This window comes from Camellia sinensis, chromosome 11 (assembly GCF_055761805.1).
Source record: "Camellia sinensis isolate YWXY chromosome 11, ASM5576180v1, whole genome shotgun sequence".
In the NCBI taxonomy this organism is placed as follows: Eukaryota; Viridiplantae; Streptophyta; class Magnoliopsida; order Ericales; family Theaceae; genus Camellia; species Camellia sinensis.
In genome coordinates this window covers 105,723,026-105,738,083 of record NC_138971.1, presented here as the reverse complement: position 1 = coordinate 105,738,083, position 15,058 = coordinate 105,723,026, and the positions used below count along the sequence as shown (strand labels likewise).

General features: G+C 35.9%; 1 protein-coding gene and 1 pseudogene across 2 annotated transcripts; one reads left to right on the top strand and one right to left on the bottom strand.

Annotated features, from left to right (window-relative positions):
• Positions 1 to 3,446: 3,446 nt before the first annotated feature.
• Positions 3,447 to 13,590, bottom strand: LOC114322879 (plant/protein). Its single transcript, XM_028270322.2, has 7 exons — positions 13,143 to 13,590; positions 10,824 to 10,973; positions 10,051 to 10,266; positions 8,862 to 8,983; positions 8,410 to 8,573; positions 3,980 to 4,134; positions 3,447 to 3,707 (listed from the first exon to the last, which is right to left on the bottom strand). Exons 1-7 carry the CDS (start codon positions 13,371 to 13,373, stop codon positions 3,612 to 3,614), a joined length of 1,134 nt encoding a protein of 377 aa, XP_028126123.2. The 5' UTR covers positions 13,374 to 13,590; the 3' UTR covers positions 3,447 to 3,611.
• LOC145802063 (vesicle-associated membrane protein 721 pseudogene) lies at positions 4,572 to 5,965 on the top strand (annotated as a pseudogene). Its single transcript, XR_014344296.1, has one exon. The product of XR_014344296.1 is annotated as a vesicle-associated membrane protein 721 pseudogene (transcript).
• Positions 13,591 to 15,058: the final 1,468 nt, after the last annotated feature.

Sequence of the window (15,058 nt, the reverse complement as noted above, 5' to 3'; positions counted from 1 at the left end):
GAAGCTAGACAAAAGGGCCAAGCTTCTTGGAGAAGCTACAAAAAAAAGGTCAAGCTTCTTGGAGAAGCTAAAAAGGGTCAAGCTTCTTGGAGAAGCTAGACAAAGGGTCAAAAGGTTCAAGCTTCTTGGAGAAGCTAAAAAAAAAGGATCAAGCTTCTTGGAGAAGCTAAAAAAAAAGGCAAGCTTCTTGGAGAAGCTAAGAAAAGGGTCAAAAGGTTCAAGCTTCTTGGAGAAGCTACAAAAAAGGATCAAGCTTCTTGGAGAAGCTAAAAAAGGGTCAAGCTTCTTGGAGAAGCTAAAAAGGTTCAAGCTTCCTCAAGAAGCTAAAAAAAAGGTTCAAAAGGGTCAAGCTCCCTCAAGAAAAGGTCTCGGCTAGGAAAAGTGGCCGATTTATCAGAAGCAGTGGCCGGCCGACCAAACACAATGCCGACCGATAATAAACAGTGCCGACCGGCAATATGCATTGCCGATGGCAGCAAAAACCAGCCGGTGGCCTCTAGCCATGGCCGGTGGTATGTGGGGATGCCTCACAAGGCATTCCCTGCCCCTCCAAGGCAAAATGCAAGTGTTTGGTACAAAACCAGACACTGAACAGTCAAGTTCGGAGATCCTGAGACAAGGCGCGTAGCCGAGACCTCCGGGAACTCCAAACGAACACAAACAAGGATGATCATCGAGTGTTCAAACGATGACGTCCAAGTCTCGAGGACGGTCAAAAATGGGGTGTCTACACCATTACATCACGACCATTCCTAAGTGGCCTTAATCCATAATTTAAGTCCCTACCAGGCATTTGATAATGGTATGAAATGAATTCAGTATAACCTAACTTTTGAGTCATATCCCCTATCTCTGTCAACCTCATTTTGTCAGCATCACAATTGTCCCAAAATGATGATTTCCCCCCTACGTAAGCCCTATTTACTAAAGACTTAAAAACCCCACCATGATGCATTTTGATAGTGAAATAATCACCATCTGGATCTGAAATAAAAGATAACATATTTATTGTATGATCCACAATACAGGACAAGGGGGACCACAACACATTATATATCCATAAATTGTAGATATTGATTTGTTTTTTTGTCAGTGTGCAGTTGTGTAGATGTGTCGACATGTGTGAATATATAAACATATATTCATCTCGTCACTTTTAAACAAAGCGAAGCAAAAGTAGATTTTTTGACCCGCCCACTGATTCAACTTGCACACAAATAAAATAAAGCAAAATACAAAAAAAAAAAAAGGGTAATAGTACTTTTTTGCTTACCATAATCTGGTATTTCATCACCAATCCTTACAATTGCCATGTTCATCTTTTCACCTCGTCAATCGTTTTCTTCTCTATCGACACCAATTTCAGCAGATTTACAATCAAATAATTTTTTGGTAACTTAAGACCCTAGAAACGATTCGATTGTGTAGAGAGAGAATGGACTTGCTGATTTGGGGAAGATACAAGTATAGGGACGATGGAGGTGACCTCGGGTTTGAAGTGAAAAAACGAGTGTGCCCCTCAGTAATTGCTAGAAGGAGCACATGAGAGGCAGGTGATGGCTTTCCATCCATAATTTCAAACGTGCATCAATTATTGGACGAAATTGACATACTTCGTTAAATTGAGGGACTAAATCGAGCAATTTTAAATATCAGGGTCCAAAATGACACACGGGATAATGTACAGGGACTATTTGTGTAATTTGCCCTTAAAATTATCTTTTTTTATGATAAAAATTATACTTTTGTGAATAGTAAAAGGGGTTTTTAGTTTAAGGTTATTAATATTTAGATTTTATAAGATAAATGACATATAATATTTTCGTAGTCGTTGGGGGTGTTTCAACGTTTTTACAGAGAGAAATTTCTAACTCTACACATTGATATTTCTCTAATAACAATATTGAGGGAGCTTAACTAATAAGAAAAAATATATTGGCTCTCCTACTACCCAAAGTTGGGGATGTTTCACTAATTTTTCCATAATAAAAAGATATAATTTTTGTGATTAAAAAATTATATTTTTTATATAATTACATCATTTTTGGGATGAACGTGATAATTTTTTCCCATCATATACGTGTATTTATATTTTTTGTCTTGTTTGATTCTTTGGTTTTTTTTATTTATGGTTCATGTGAGATAAATTGTCTATAAATTTATTGAATGACAAAGTAATATATGACTTTTATAATTGTGCAAGGGTTACAAATGTACTTTATTTACATTTATTATTTGTTGAATTCACAAAATTTTATATTTTAATTGGAAAATGCTATAGACCCCAAATAATCTACTAAATTTTTTTTTATCAAACCTCTCAAATTTTTTACCCATGTGAAAAGTTTGATAAAAAAATTGATAAATTATTTGGGATCTCTAACATTACTTTTTTTAATTTGGTCCCTCCAACATAAAATTGGTAATGGTAATTACTTAAAAAATTCATCACTGCCCCATATATATTGATTCAAATTAACTAGTTTACCTATGCTTTTAAATTTAATTTTAGGTGTAAAATCTGATTTATCTTCTTTAGTTTGCATAGATATGAAACAGTAATTTCTTTACAAAACAAAATTGATAGATTTTTTTAATTTTTTGACAATTTAAAAAAATATATATTTTAAAGACTTTTGATACTAAAATCCCTAGAAATTAATGAACAAAATCACATAAGATGAACACTGCTTAAATCAATTTATTTAGGAAAAAATAGTGAAATATCTCTCTCCAACTTTGGATAGTAGAAGATATACAATATATTTTTTCTTATTAATTGAAGTCCCTCAATAATAGGATTAGAGAAATTCTAGGTTGTCACTGAGAAATTTTAGCCCGTCAACTTCTCTTTAAAGAGCTGAAATTTCTCTGTGAAAAAAGAAATTTCTCTGTGAAGAGTTAGAAATTTCTCTATAAAAATGTTAAGAGACTCCAACTCTTATGAAAATATTACATATCTTTTATCTAATAAAATCTTAATATCAAGAATCTTAAATTAAAAATCTCATTTATTTATCTTTGGTGAATTTTATAAATTTCTATTTATTTTTAAAAAAAAAATTAAAGCATTTTAGAAAAAAGTCCACTACAAATGAATAAAAAGAAATAATTCAGAAGAAATATTATTAAAAGAGCTAGTGTTTCCAAACAAAATTCACCTATTTGGTAACACTATTGTGTTTAATTGTTTGCATTGGAGGATCTAAAACTTCCATACTATTTAAAACTTCCATAATTTTTTCATAAAAAAAGAACATAATAATAATGAAACAAAACGCTTTAATAATATTGACACATTCATTTTATTATTAGTAAATGAGTGAGATTCCTAATAATGAGATTTTCATTCTTTCCCTTTGATTTGTCATCTAAACATAATTTTTTAGTAATATCTTATTAGCCGTATCTTATACAATGAAATGAAATGTAAACACATTCACATCTGAAACAATCCAAAGATTACTAGAATCTTAAGTTCGTTATTACTTACAGTTTATTCACACATCACAGTTTATAAAACCACTTGTTTACATCGTCTGACTAAATGTAATGAACGATACTTACATGTTCCTCTTAATTTTGCCAAATGATTTAGCCTCTCTCTCTCATCAAGCTCTTCTGGTCAACTGTTCCTTCGACGTGCTCTCAAATATCTTGTCAGCGCTTCCAACCTCAAATCCATCTCGCCTATGGAACTCCCTCACCTATGCAAGTTGACAACGCAAGCAATTAAAAATAGTACAACATAAATACAAAACATATGCAAACATTATATTATGGCGTATACAAATACGCAAACAAGTCTAAGAAGGATTAGAGTACTAAGCAAAGTTCCAAAGGATATTGATTGAATATCTTGATTAATGACAGTTTCATGACGTTAATACCAAGAAGAATGCACCATTATTGTACATGTGGGATAATATGTAATCTTGAATTGAGTAGAATTGCCTTTTAAAAATGAAGAGTCGCTAACCTCTTTTTCGGGTAAATTCTTGAACTGTGGTAGTATGAGGCGCTCAGCGAACTCAATGTATGAACAAGGGACAGACTCTGTGATGCCATCAGAAAAACAGAACGAGACTGAATCTGCCACGGTCGAACTTTGCAGCAGCATTCCATCAGGGCTCACTAACAATAAAAGAAATATAAAGTTGTAAGCTATCAGCACCATACTCAAAAGAACCAAATTAAGGGGAAAAAATATACCATGTTATAAAAATTAATAAAAAAAAAAATTGATATGGGCATGATTAGAAATGAGTAAATAACACAAACTACTAGATTTATCCCCTGTCAAGAAAAGTTAGCTCAAAATATCAGCAGGAAACTTCACGCTTTCTATGGAACCATCACATTTATTCAAGTTCAAAAATAGTTGTTCATGATGAAAAGAACCAAAAAGGATTACACAAATCATTTCAGATCTTGCAGAAACATTATTGTTGTCCAAAAAAGAAAAAACCCACCAAATGTGTAACCAATGAGCATAATCTTACATAAAACACTTCCAATCCACATTAGATTTCAGGTATCACAGAAATAAGTGAGTGTTAGAATTTACCATCACCTACCACCAATTTACCATCACCTACCACCACCTACACCTCACCTACTCCACTAAACCTAACCCACTACACCACTATCACCTCCACTTCACCTACTCCACTAAACCTAACCCACTACACCACTACCACCTCACCTACTCCACTAAACCTAACCCACTACACCACTACCACCTCCACTTCACCTACTCCACCTACCACCTACTACCACCTACTCTTCTATATATAGGAATCATTGTAACATATCAAGATATCAATCAATAATACAATCAATTTATTCTCTCTCTCTTTTCCTATACATTAATTCTAATATTTGTTTCTCTCTCTCTTTTCCTATATATTAATTTTAACATGGTATCAGAGCAAGGTTAAAGATCTTGGTGTTCTTCGCCTTCCGACGGGCGGCAACCTTGCCTTGACCGCCCGCCGGAGCTCAACCAATTCAAACCTCCCTCTCCCTCTCGGCACATCACTTTCTCTCTCTACAAATTTCTCCGTTCGTTTATCTCTCTACCCCTTTGTCTCTCTAAGTTTTAGGGTTTTGAGTGTGAGAGAGATGGGGCAACAGTCTTTGATCTACAGCTTCGTGGCTAGAGGAACAGTGGTTCTCGCCGAATTCACCGAATTCACTGGAAATTTCACGAGCATCGCTTCTCAGTGCCTCCAGAAACTCCCTTCCTCCAACAACAAGTTCACCTACAACTGCGATGGCCACACCTTCAACTATCTCGTCGAAGACGGCTTCACTTATTATGTCGTCGCTGTGGAATCTGCTGGCAGACAGATTCCAATGGCATTTCTTGAACGAGTTAAGGAGGATTTCACCAAGAGATATGGTGGTGGAAAAGCTGCAACTGCTGCTGCTAATAGCCTGAATAGGGAGTTTGGACCCAAACTTAAGGAGCAGATACAGTACTGTGTGGATCATCCAGAGGAGATCAGCAAGCTTTCCAAAGTAAAGGCTCAGGTTTCAGAAGTCAAAGGAGTGATGATGGAAAATATTGAGAAGGTTTTGGATCGTGGAGAGAAGATTGAGCTTCTAGTGGATAAAACAGAGAACCTTCGCTCTCAGGCACAAGACTTCAGGACCCAGGGTACCCAAATGAGGAGGAAAATGTGGTTACAGAATATGAAGATAAAGCTTATAGTTCTTGGTATCCTCATTGCCTTAATTTTGATCATAGTTTAATTGTGCGTGGGCCAACCTTCTCCACTCATTTATTTTATTATTATTTTTTACAAATCCATACCCACTCTAATTCATACCTCCTCACTTTTTAAAACGCATGCTGATTCACGCTACCCCTACTTTACCCCACTTTACCTTTATTTATTTTATTTTATCAAAAAAAAAAATAAAAAAAAAATACCAAACCCATTGCAGGTTTTCACCAAAACCGTGGGCCAAGAAACTCACGTGAACCAATTTTTTTTTTTCCCTCACTCTCTCGTTTTGATTTCACATATCTTCTTATTATTTCTTTCTTTTTTTCTTTTTCTTTCACTTTATTTTTTCATCTTTTTTCCCTTATTTTTTTTTTGCACCAAAAAAAAAGGAAAGAAGACGAACTGCACACCAAACTCATTTTATTCATGTCGGGGCTCACCCCGATCACCATTTTACACCAAAAAAAAAAAAAAAAAAAACAAAAAAAACAAAACCAACACAAATCGGAACAGTGGCATTTTTCTTCTCTACTCTGCCGCTGGTCTCTTCTTCTTGCCTCCGTCTTGGCCGGCCCTTGACGGTATTGCCTCCGTGCTTCCTAGACCACCAAGCAAGTTGCCTCCTCCCTGCTCCTCCACTACAGCATATGGTGGACCTCCAAATCGGAACATCACGGTGGCCTTCTGCTTCAGCTCCTTGTTTTCTGCCTTTAGCACGCTTATCTCTGCTCGCGCATCCTTATACATGCGTTGGAGCAGAGCCAGCTGGGAGTTTAACTGTTGCACCTCATTTGCCCTACTCTGCAGCCGGTTCGACAAGTTTGTCACCGCAGTCATGGTTTCCACACATGCCTTCAGAGTATACTGATTGGCCTCCACATCCGACTGCACCGCCATTTTTTGCTCCACCGACCGCATCGGAAAGTTCAATGGAGCAAAACCAGAGGTGTTTGGTTGCGGTTCACTGGACACCGCACCAGTTGTTTCTCCTGTGGGCTCGTTCAGTTCTGGAAAGAGCGTGAGCAGGTTCTGGGTAGCTGGACGGGAAGACGAGGCCATGTTTTTTGGGTTGCTAAGTGTTTCAGCGAAATAGCAATTTCAGACTGGTAATGTTCGGAAGGGTTGGTGACAGAATGGCAACAGAGTTCCAGAATCTCTTTCTCAGAAACGGAAGAGTTTTTTCAAAGGATTTTCGGCGGTTTCAGACTGGTTTGCACAGCCTCCGCCTCAACCTTGGTTAAATAGTCGAGGCAGCCACGCGCATCGCGCGCCTCTTACCACCAGCCGACAAACGGGCACGCAAGCCCAGGCGCCCACGTGCCTCGCCATCATGTCCGGCACACCTTTTGATGAATTGGGCACGCCTTTTGATGGCACGCCTTTTGACAAAATTGGGCACACCTTTTGAGGGTGCCACTTTTACAAGGGTCCGGCAAGACTCTATAAACTGTCCCGACATTTGATACCGGTTAGCTTTTTCAAGGGTCCGACAAGACTCTGTAAACTGTCCCGACATTGATTCCGGTTAGCTCCTTTATGGGTCCGACAAGACTCTGTAAACTGTCCCGACATAGATTCCGGTTAGTTTCTACAAGGGTCCGACAAGACTCTGTAAACTGTGACATGACCCCATAAACTGTCTTCTACATCGGTCTGACACCACCATACAGTGTCCTCTACAACGTTATGACACCCCATACAGTGTCTTCACCAACGGTCTGACACGACCATACAGTGTCTCCTATCCTTTTTTATTTTTATGTATTTTCTTGTTTTGTTCCTCTCTTCAAACTCAAGTTGGTTAGTTTCTATGCTCCTTGAGTTTGCGGGGGGCTGTTAGAATTTACCATCACCTACCACCAATTTACCATCACCTACCACCACCTACACCTCACCTACTCCACTAAACCTAACCCACTACACCACTATCACCTCCACTTCACCTACTCCACTAAACCTAACCCACTACACCACTACCACCTCACCTACTCCACTAAACCTAACCCACTACACCACTACCACCTCCACTTCACCTACTCCACCTACCACCTACTCTTCTATATATAGGAATCATTGTAACATATCAAGATATCAATCAATAATACAATCAATTTATTCTCTCTCTCTTTTCCTATACATTAATTCTAATATTTGTTTCTCTCTCTCTTTTCCTATATATTAATTTTAACAGTGAGTCTATCCTAGAGAGAGAAAATTATTTGAGATCTCCCTCAAGAATTTTTAATCATCTCAAAATACTTGACACTCACAGTTCTGGAAACTGAATCAATTACAGCCAAGCAAGTCACAAAACCAATTTCCAAATCTACTTTTCCCAAGTGAAGCCTTGATTCTTATCCTCAAAAACAGGAGATAGAACAACATTATCATGCACATGTGGTTATCTTCATTTGATATTAATAAAGCTTTTGTTTAGAAGAGCCCTTGATATCCTATTTAGTTGCTGCCATCATGCCACATGATGAAGATTTACTGTTGCATCAACTAAATGACTAGATACAGATACCAACAACTAGCATTATATTATTGGGATTTACCTGCAATAGAGACAAATATATATATATATATATATATATTATAAGTATAACTCTGTATCAAGATTGAATAGCAACAAAATAAGTTGGAGGCAAGTAAGAAGTTATTTATCACAAACCCTTTAGAACACCTCCTTCAGAGTTCAACTTGAACCCACTCTCCTCAATAAATTGGTTGACGCTTTTGATATTCCCCAATTGAGATTTCAGATGATGCGTAGATATAGTGACATGATTAACTGCATAACCATTGACAAGAGTCCAGGCAGCATATTCACTTTCCCTGAAAATACATAAATCAAACAGTAACAGTTGTCCCTATTTGATGGGACTTAAGGCTTGGATTGGTTTAAACAGTAACAGTTGTAGAATGACTGATGTCATAATTAATCCTGCTAATATAAAGTTCCAAACTAAATTTACGCAACTAATCCAGTGACAGAACAAAACCACAACAAAGTAACGAAATTTTGGATTATTGACTTTGGAATCCCTTCCACTGGGAGATATACAAAAAATTGTTAACATAAACATGTAGACACACATCAACAGATAAATGAAAATTATATACCTAGCCAATTGTTGGAATTCAGAATATAAGGGCTTTTCCCATGTCAAAGAGCCCAGTGCACTTGCAAGAGCTGCATGTTTGTTTCCGCGACCTGATATTTCGGTGTATTTTCTAATTATTTCCTGCATGTAGGAAGCAACAATTAAGTATAATGTACATGGAAAAAAAAAAGATCACTTGAAAGGAGAAAAGGATTGCATCATACCAATTAGGTAACAAAAATGAAAGCAAGGAAAGACCATAGAGGTTACAATGAGCAGAAAATTAAATATGATGGCTAGTAGAGTCTTTTGTACCTCTCTCAATCTCAATGTTATCTGCTTAAGTTAGACAAGCAATAGCTTACCTCACTAGAGATAGTTGACCATTGGAAGATATTCTAACTAGAACAGATCTCACTCTATAACAAAATCCTATTTAAAATATAATAAAATAAAATAAAATAAATCATATCTATCTTATATTTTGAATGGACAAGAAAACAATAAAGGTTCATATTACATCACACAACAGATATAACTATGGACACATTTCATAGCAACAGTATAGATATCATTCATTTCAACCTAAAAGTTTGGCATATTTAAACCCCTTGATGATCAATTGTCATCCCCACATAATTGGGACAAAATGATTAGTTTGGTTTAGTTATGATCAACAGTCGTGTTCAATGAGTCTACAAAGATAGGTTGGACAGATAGCGATTAATATATATCATAATCAGATTTGACTGGTCAAAAACAATTAGTATTCAGCAAAAACCTAATTCAGATGGCATCAATACCAAATTAAACTAAAACCATAAAACAGTTGCTTTTTGCCCATTTCAATGCATGACATAGAACATCTTCATTGTGCAAGTGTAAGAACTCAAAAGAAAAGTAGGTCAAACCTCTTTTGACTGAAAAGCTTCCTTCAATGTTTCCAAGGGACTCACAAAGACCAAATAGCATTGCCCAAATCAACATGAATATCCAAAAAAACAAGTTCTACCAAACTGAAACTGTTGCTAAATAAATAAATAAAAGAGATAATCATATGACCAACTTCACTTACAGATATAATATGACACCAAAAAAAAATATTAAAATCACATATTATTCTGAGTCTATCAGAACTATCTCTTATGCACTTAGCAACAGTATGAAACTCAGCTATCAGTTAACCAAGAAAAGTCTCAACAATAAACCTGAGCTTGAGGACTCATTTGATCTACAAGCAATTCTGATATAAATATTCTAGGCAAAGGACCATTAACACCACTGCCACCATCAGAAACTGGAAGGCTGGGAGGAGAAAACCAGAGAGCTTTTAACTTCTTCGCTGGAAATCTCAACTCTTCCCGTTGAGTATAACCAAAATCCAGAAAAAAGTTTGCCATAGAACCAATGCCATAACCATTCACCTGTAAAAGGAGGGTAAAGGGAACATTAAACATCAAAGATGTACAACAATATCTCCTAACAAAACCATAGAATTGGAAACTATGACCCCGCTTGATGAAGCTTATGGGGGGTGCTTGCGGTTTTTTTCATTTTGGGAGTCTGTGACAGAATGTTCGGTGCAGCTTCCATTTACAACTTATGAGGCAAAATTGCTTACTAAAAAGTTATTATTGGAAAGCTAGGAAAGGAGTGCTTTTAGGTTCTGTATTTAGATTATTAGCTTTTGGCTCGCAAGAAGCTGCATTGAACGGGACCTACATACTGAAGGCAGAACTTTGGAGAAAAAGCACAAGTGAAGAATAGATAAAGAGGAAATATATATATATATACTTTACACATGTTTGCACATACATTTATGATAACGACGACATGATTTTTAACATTTGTTTGCTTTGTAAAAAGTCTTCAATATGGTGAATTATAACAACAGTGCAGTGAATTAACAAAAACAAAGGCCACGACATGAGACAGAATTAACCCTAACTAAAAGAATGCACAAAAATGAGAACAATTATACCCCAAATGTCCTAAACGCGAGATGATCATAGCATATTTGATTATTATCAACTGAATGAACACGCTCCAAGATGGCTTTAGCAGTGGGATTCTTATTTAAATACACACTTTCCATACTTGCCAACACACTCCTAAAGAATGATTCACCTCCCTGCAGAAACACGGATTATCCATAAGAACTTTATCAATACCACAATAATAGAACAATAACATCATCACAAGCAACTAAGTATAGATTGAAAACATGTTTAATTGTTAAAACTTAAAATACAACTAATATATTTTGAGGTGTAATGGTATATCAATGTTTCATTCTTAGTACAAATGTTAGGTTATTGCCTTCAAAAAAAAATCAATTAGACTAGCCTATGATGTATATTTTTAGATTCTAACCACAAACTGTTCCATTTCCAAGTTGCATTGTTTATTGACTAATGCTTATGGTGACTGCATTGAGAGCACTATTGATCATTTGCACATATACCTGAATAGTACTGCTTCCAAAGAAATGAAAAACTATATCAAGTTGATCACTAGAAAACACTGATTTTAAATTCTCCAATTCATGTATAAAGTTGGTGAAACTTAAACTGGGATCAAGTGGTGTTTAATAAAACTAAAAACTGAAATTAAGTACTGAAAACTTAATATTGAATTTTTTAATCTCAAAATTGGTTTGATATGTACTGAAATTTAATCAAGTTGTTTGCTATGTATTATGTACCATAAGCTAAAATTTGAAATTTATATTAAATTACTAATTTTCTCTTCCACTCTTTATATTATGTGGTGGATTAGTAGTGACCTATGAAGCATGGGTGTTGGTACGGATATGGGTACAAGTATGATACGGGTATATTGATACGCTAAAATCTAAAAAAATTAAGGTACGGGTATAGCTAGGGTACGTTAAATATTTATTTATTTATTAAATTTATAGCTACACATCCTACCTACAAATCAAAGTTCAAAACAATAGCTATAAAGTGAAATTATAAAACCCAAAATAAATCAATATTCAACAATACAAATACAATACTATACAACAATAAGTGGAAGAGGGCAAAGTTACTCAATAATAGTGTAAAGAGTTGGTGGTTCCAAATTATACAAATTTTTTGATGATTAAAGAGAAATAAGGTTGTGGACTTGCATCAAATTACAACTTCTGAAAAAAATAAAAATAAAAAAATAAAATCAGTTGTTGTGGGGTACCCATGGAGTACCCACCGCGTACCCAACTTCCCCAAATCATATATGACGTATCCTGTACGTATACGGTGTACCCGGCACGTATACCCGCACTCGGTAATTACTCAGTACTTGTACCACAACATTTTAGGAGTACCTGTACTTCATAGGTAGTGACATAGTGATAATAGCTATGTGATGGTAACGGTAGCAACGGTAGTGGTAGGATAATGGTGGCAACGAGATGGTGGTTACAAAGTAGTGGCAGGAATGGTGGTAGAGGGGAGGTGGTGGTGGTAATAGTGGCGATGGTGGTAAGTGGCAACAGTTGCGATTGTGGTGGCGGTAGTGGCTGCAATTGGGTGGCAATGATGGTGGTAGTGGTGGCAGTGGAGGGGTGATGGCATTACACCTCAATAGTGGCATAAACATAATCGATTAAACATTTAATATTTTATATTAAGAAGAAGCCAATCACTTAAAATTTTAGTTTATTTTAAAAATATTTCTTAACTTCTTAGGTAAAATGAATTGTGATTATAAGACCCATTTAATTGATTTTTACTTAATCCATTCAGTTTTAAGTAGTGAATTAAGTTATCCAACACCCCTAAAGATTGATCGAGATTTGTATTTTATACAAATAAAATTTGGTCAAAATATTTGAATATTTAGCCAAGCTTAGGAATCTGGGGGGAAAGAAAACCTTTTTAATACTTTGTACTAGTTTGGCTGAAAATTTAGGCAAAGAACATAAAAAAATTCAAAGATTCAGGTTTTCAAATAGGCAGTGAAGACAAAATTTGGGAAATTTTGGGATTTGGATTAACAAAAAATAAAAGCTCATAAAAAAATCTAACCAAAAAAAAAAAAAAGAAAAGAAAAAAAAAGAAAGGAGCAGATTAGCCTTGTTTGATGCAGGTGCTTATGAAAAATGACTTAAATTTCAGAAATACACAAACAACACACAATCGTATCTAGTTTAATTATCATATGGAAAGAATAGATTCACCTTGATGTTTAATTATCATCCAAACAACACATAAAACGTATATAGTTTGGATTTCACTTTCAGGATCACAAAATCAAATTGAAAAACGCAAATAAAAAATACAGGGGAGAAGAGTACCCAAAAAGGAGAGTGTTGTTGTTGTTGAGGTCCATCGTCGGCTTTAGAAGCAGAGACGATTGTGAGATTTCGGTTTCCATTGGGAATCGAATTCGCAGGGAATACGCTTTTCAAGGAAATGAAATTCTTTGATTTGGTTTGGAGGAGAGCAGAGGAGGAAGAAGAAAAAGAAGAATAGGAGGAGAGAGAAGAGTATTTGGTGAAAGAAGATGAAAGTCTCATGGTTTCCATTAATTTTTGATCGTCTTTTTCGTTTGTTGATCAGAACCAGAAATACAAAACAAAACACGCGAATCCTCAACTGCACTACTCAGCTCAATGGCGTGGTGGACTGTACTTATATACTTTGATTGACGGACGGATTTGGGAACAATTTGGAAACGAAAAAGGAACTAGGTGAAATCCGGTTTATCATTCTCTTCGTAAATTCTTTCTCAAATTTCGAACCAAATACTGTTAAATAAAACAGTAATGATAGAGGAAAAACGTTAAGGCCCCGTTTGTTTTGGGTTATAGCAAGGGGATTAGGATTACTAGTACCTTGGGATTAGTATATGGGGTGTTTGTTTTGAGAGATAGCCTTGGGACTATTAATACCTTGGGACTAACTAATACCTTGGTATTACTAATACCTTGTTTGTTTTGAGAGATAGGGAGGGTATTACTAATACCTTGGTATTACTAATACCCTTGGGGAGGGGATTCATAGTGAGGAGGTAGAGATGGTATTAGAAAAATAGTGAGGGGATTAGAAATTTTTTTATTTTTTTTATTTTTTATATATTGGAAATTTTTTTTAAAATATAATTTTTAATTTTTTATATTTTTTTATTTATTTTATTATTTTATATAAAAATAATTTAACAATTCCTCACTACTAATCCCCTCACTATCAATCCCCTCACTACTAATCCCCTCACTATCAATCCCCTCACTAACAATCCCCTCATTATTAATCCCCTCACTATCAATCCCCTCCATTCTATCTCTGAAAACAAACGACCCTCACTAACAATCCCCTCACTATTAATCCCCTCACTATCAATCCCCTCCATTCCATCTCTGGAAACAAACGGGGCCTAAAGGTTTCAAATTTTCTACTAAATAAATGATTAAGGAAAATGTTAGAGGTCTCAAATTTTCTACTAAATAAATGATCAAATGTCTCACATGGGTGTGGGGCCCACAAAATTGCGGACCCCACACCATGTGAGACATTTGGTCATTTGTTTGGTAGAAAATTTGGTGTCCCTAGCATTACCCAATGATTAAATGTCTCACATAAGTGTGGGGTCCACAAAATTGTGGACCCTATACCCATGTGAGACATTTGGTTATTTGTTTGGTAGAAAATTTAGTGTCCCTAGCATTACCCATGATAGAGACATTTGTGGAGGACCCCACGACACCTTTGTGATCCACCCCGTTTATGATGTGGACCCCACACATACATGAGTGGGCCCCACATTTCGAACCAAATACTGTTAAATAAAACAGTAATGATAGAGGGAAAATGCTAGAGGTCCCAAATTTTCTACCAAATAAATGATCAAATGTCTCACATGGGTGTGGGGTCCACAAAATTGCGGACCCCACACCCATGTGAGACATTTGGTCATTTGTTTGGTAGAAAATTTGGTATCCCTAGCATTACCCATGATAGAGACATTTGTGGAGGACCCCACGACACCTTTGTGATCCACACCGTTTATAATGTGGACCCACACATACATGAGTGGGCCCCACATATCATGAATGGTGTAGATCAGTAAGGGGTTGTGGGGTCCTCTACAAAGGGGGTCTGACTCATTTTTCTAAATAAAATTAAAGAATCCAATCCAGTAAGGCTGTAATTGATTGAGAGATTTGGGATAGAATTTAAAAAGGTAAAAGGAAAAAATATATAAAATTAGGTG

Coding starts and splice junctions, on each gene's coding strand:
- LOC114322879 (XM_028270322.2), bottom strand. CDS start 13,373: ATGGAAACCATGAGACTTTCATCTTCTTTCACCAAATACTCTTCTCTC. Junction 8,984..10,050: donor AAATGAGTCCTCAAGCTCAG/GTTTATTGTTGA, acceptor TCCTACATGCAG/GAAATAATTAGAAAATACAC. Junction 4,135..8,409: donor TGAAGGAGGTGTTCTAAAGG/GTTTGTGATAAA, acceptor TTTTATTGTTAG/TGAGCCCTGATGGAATGCTG.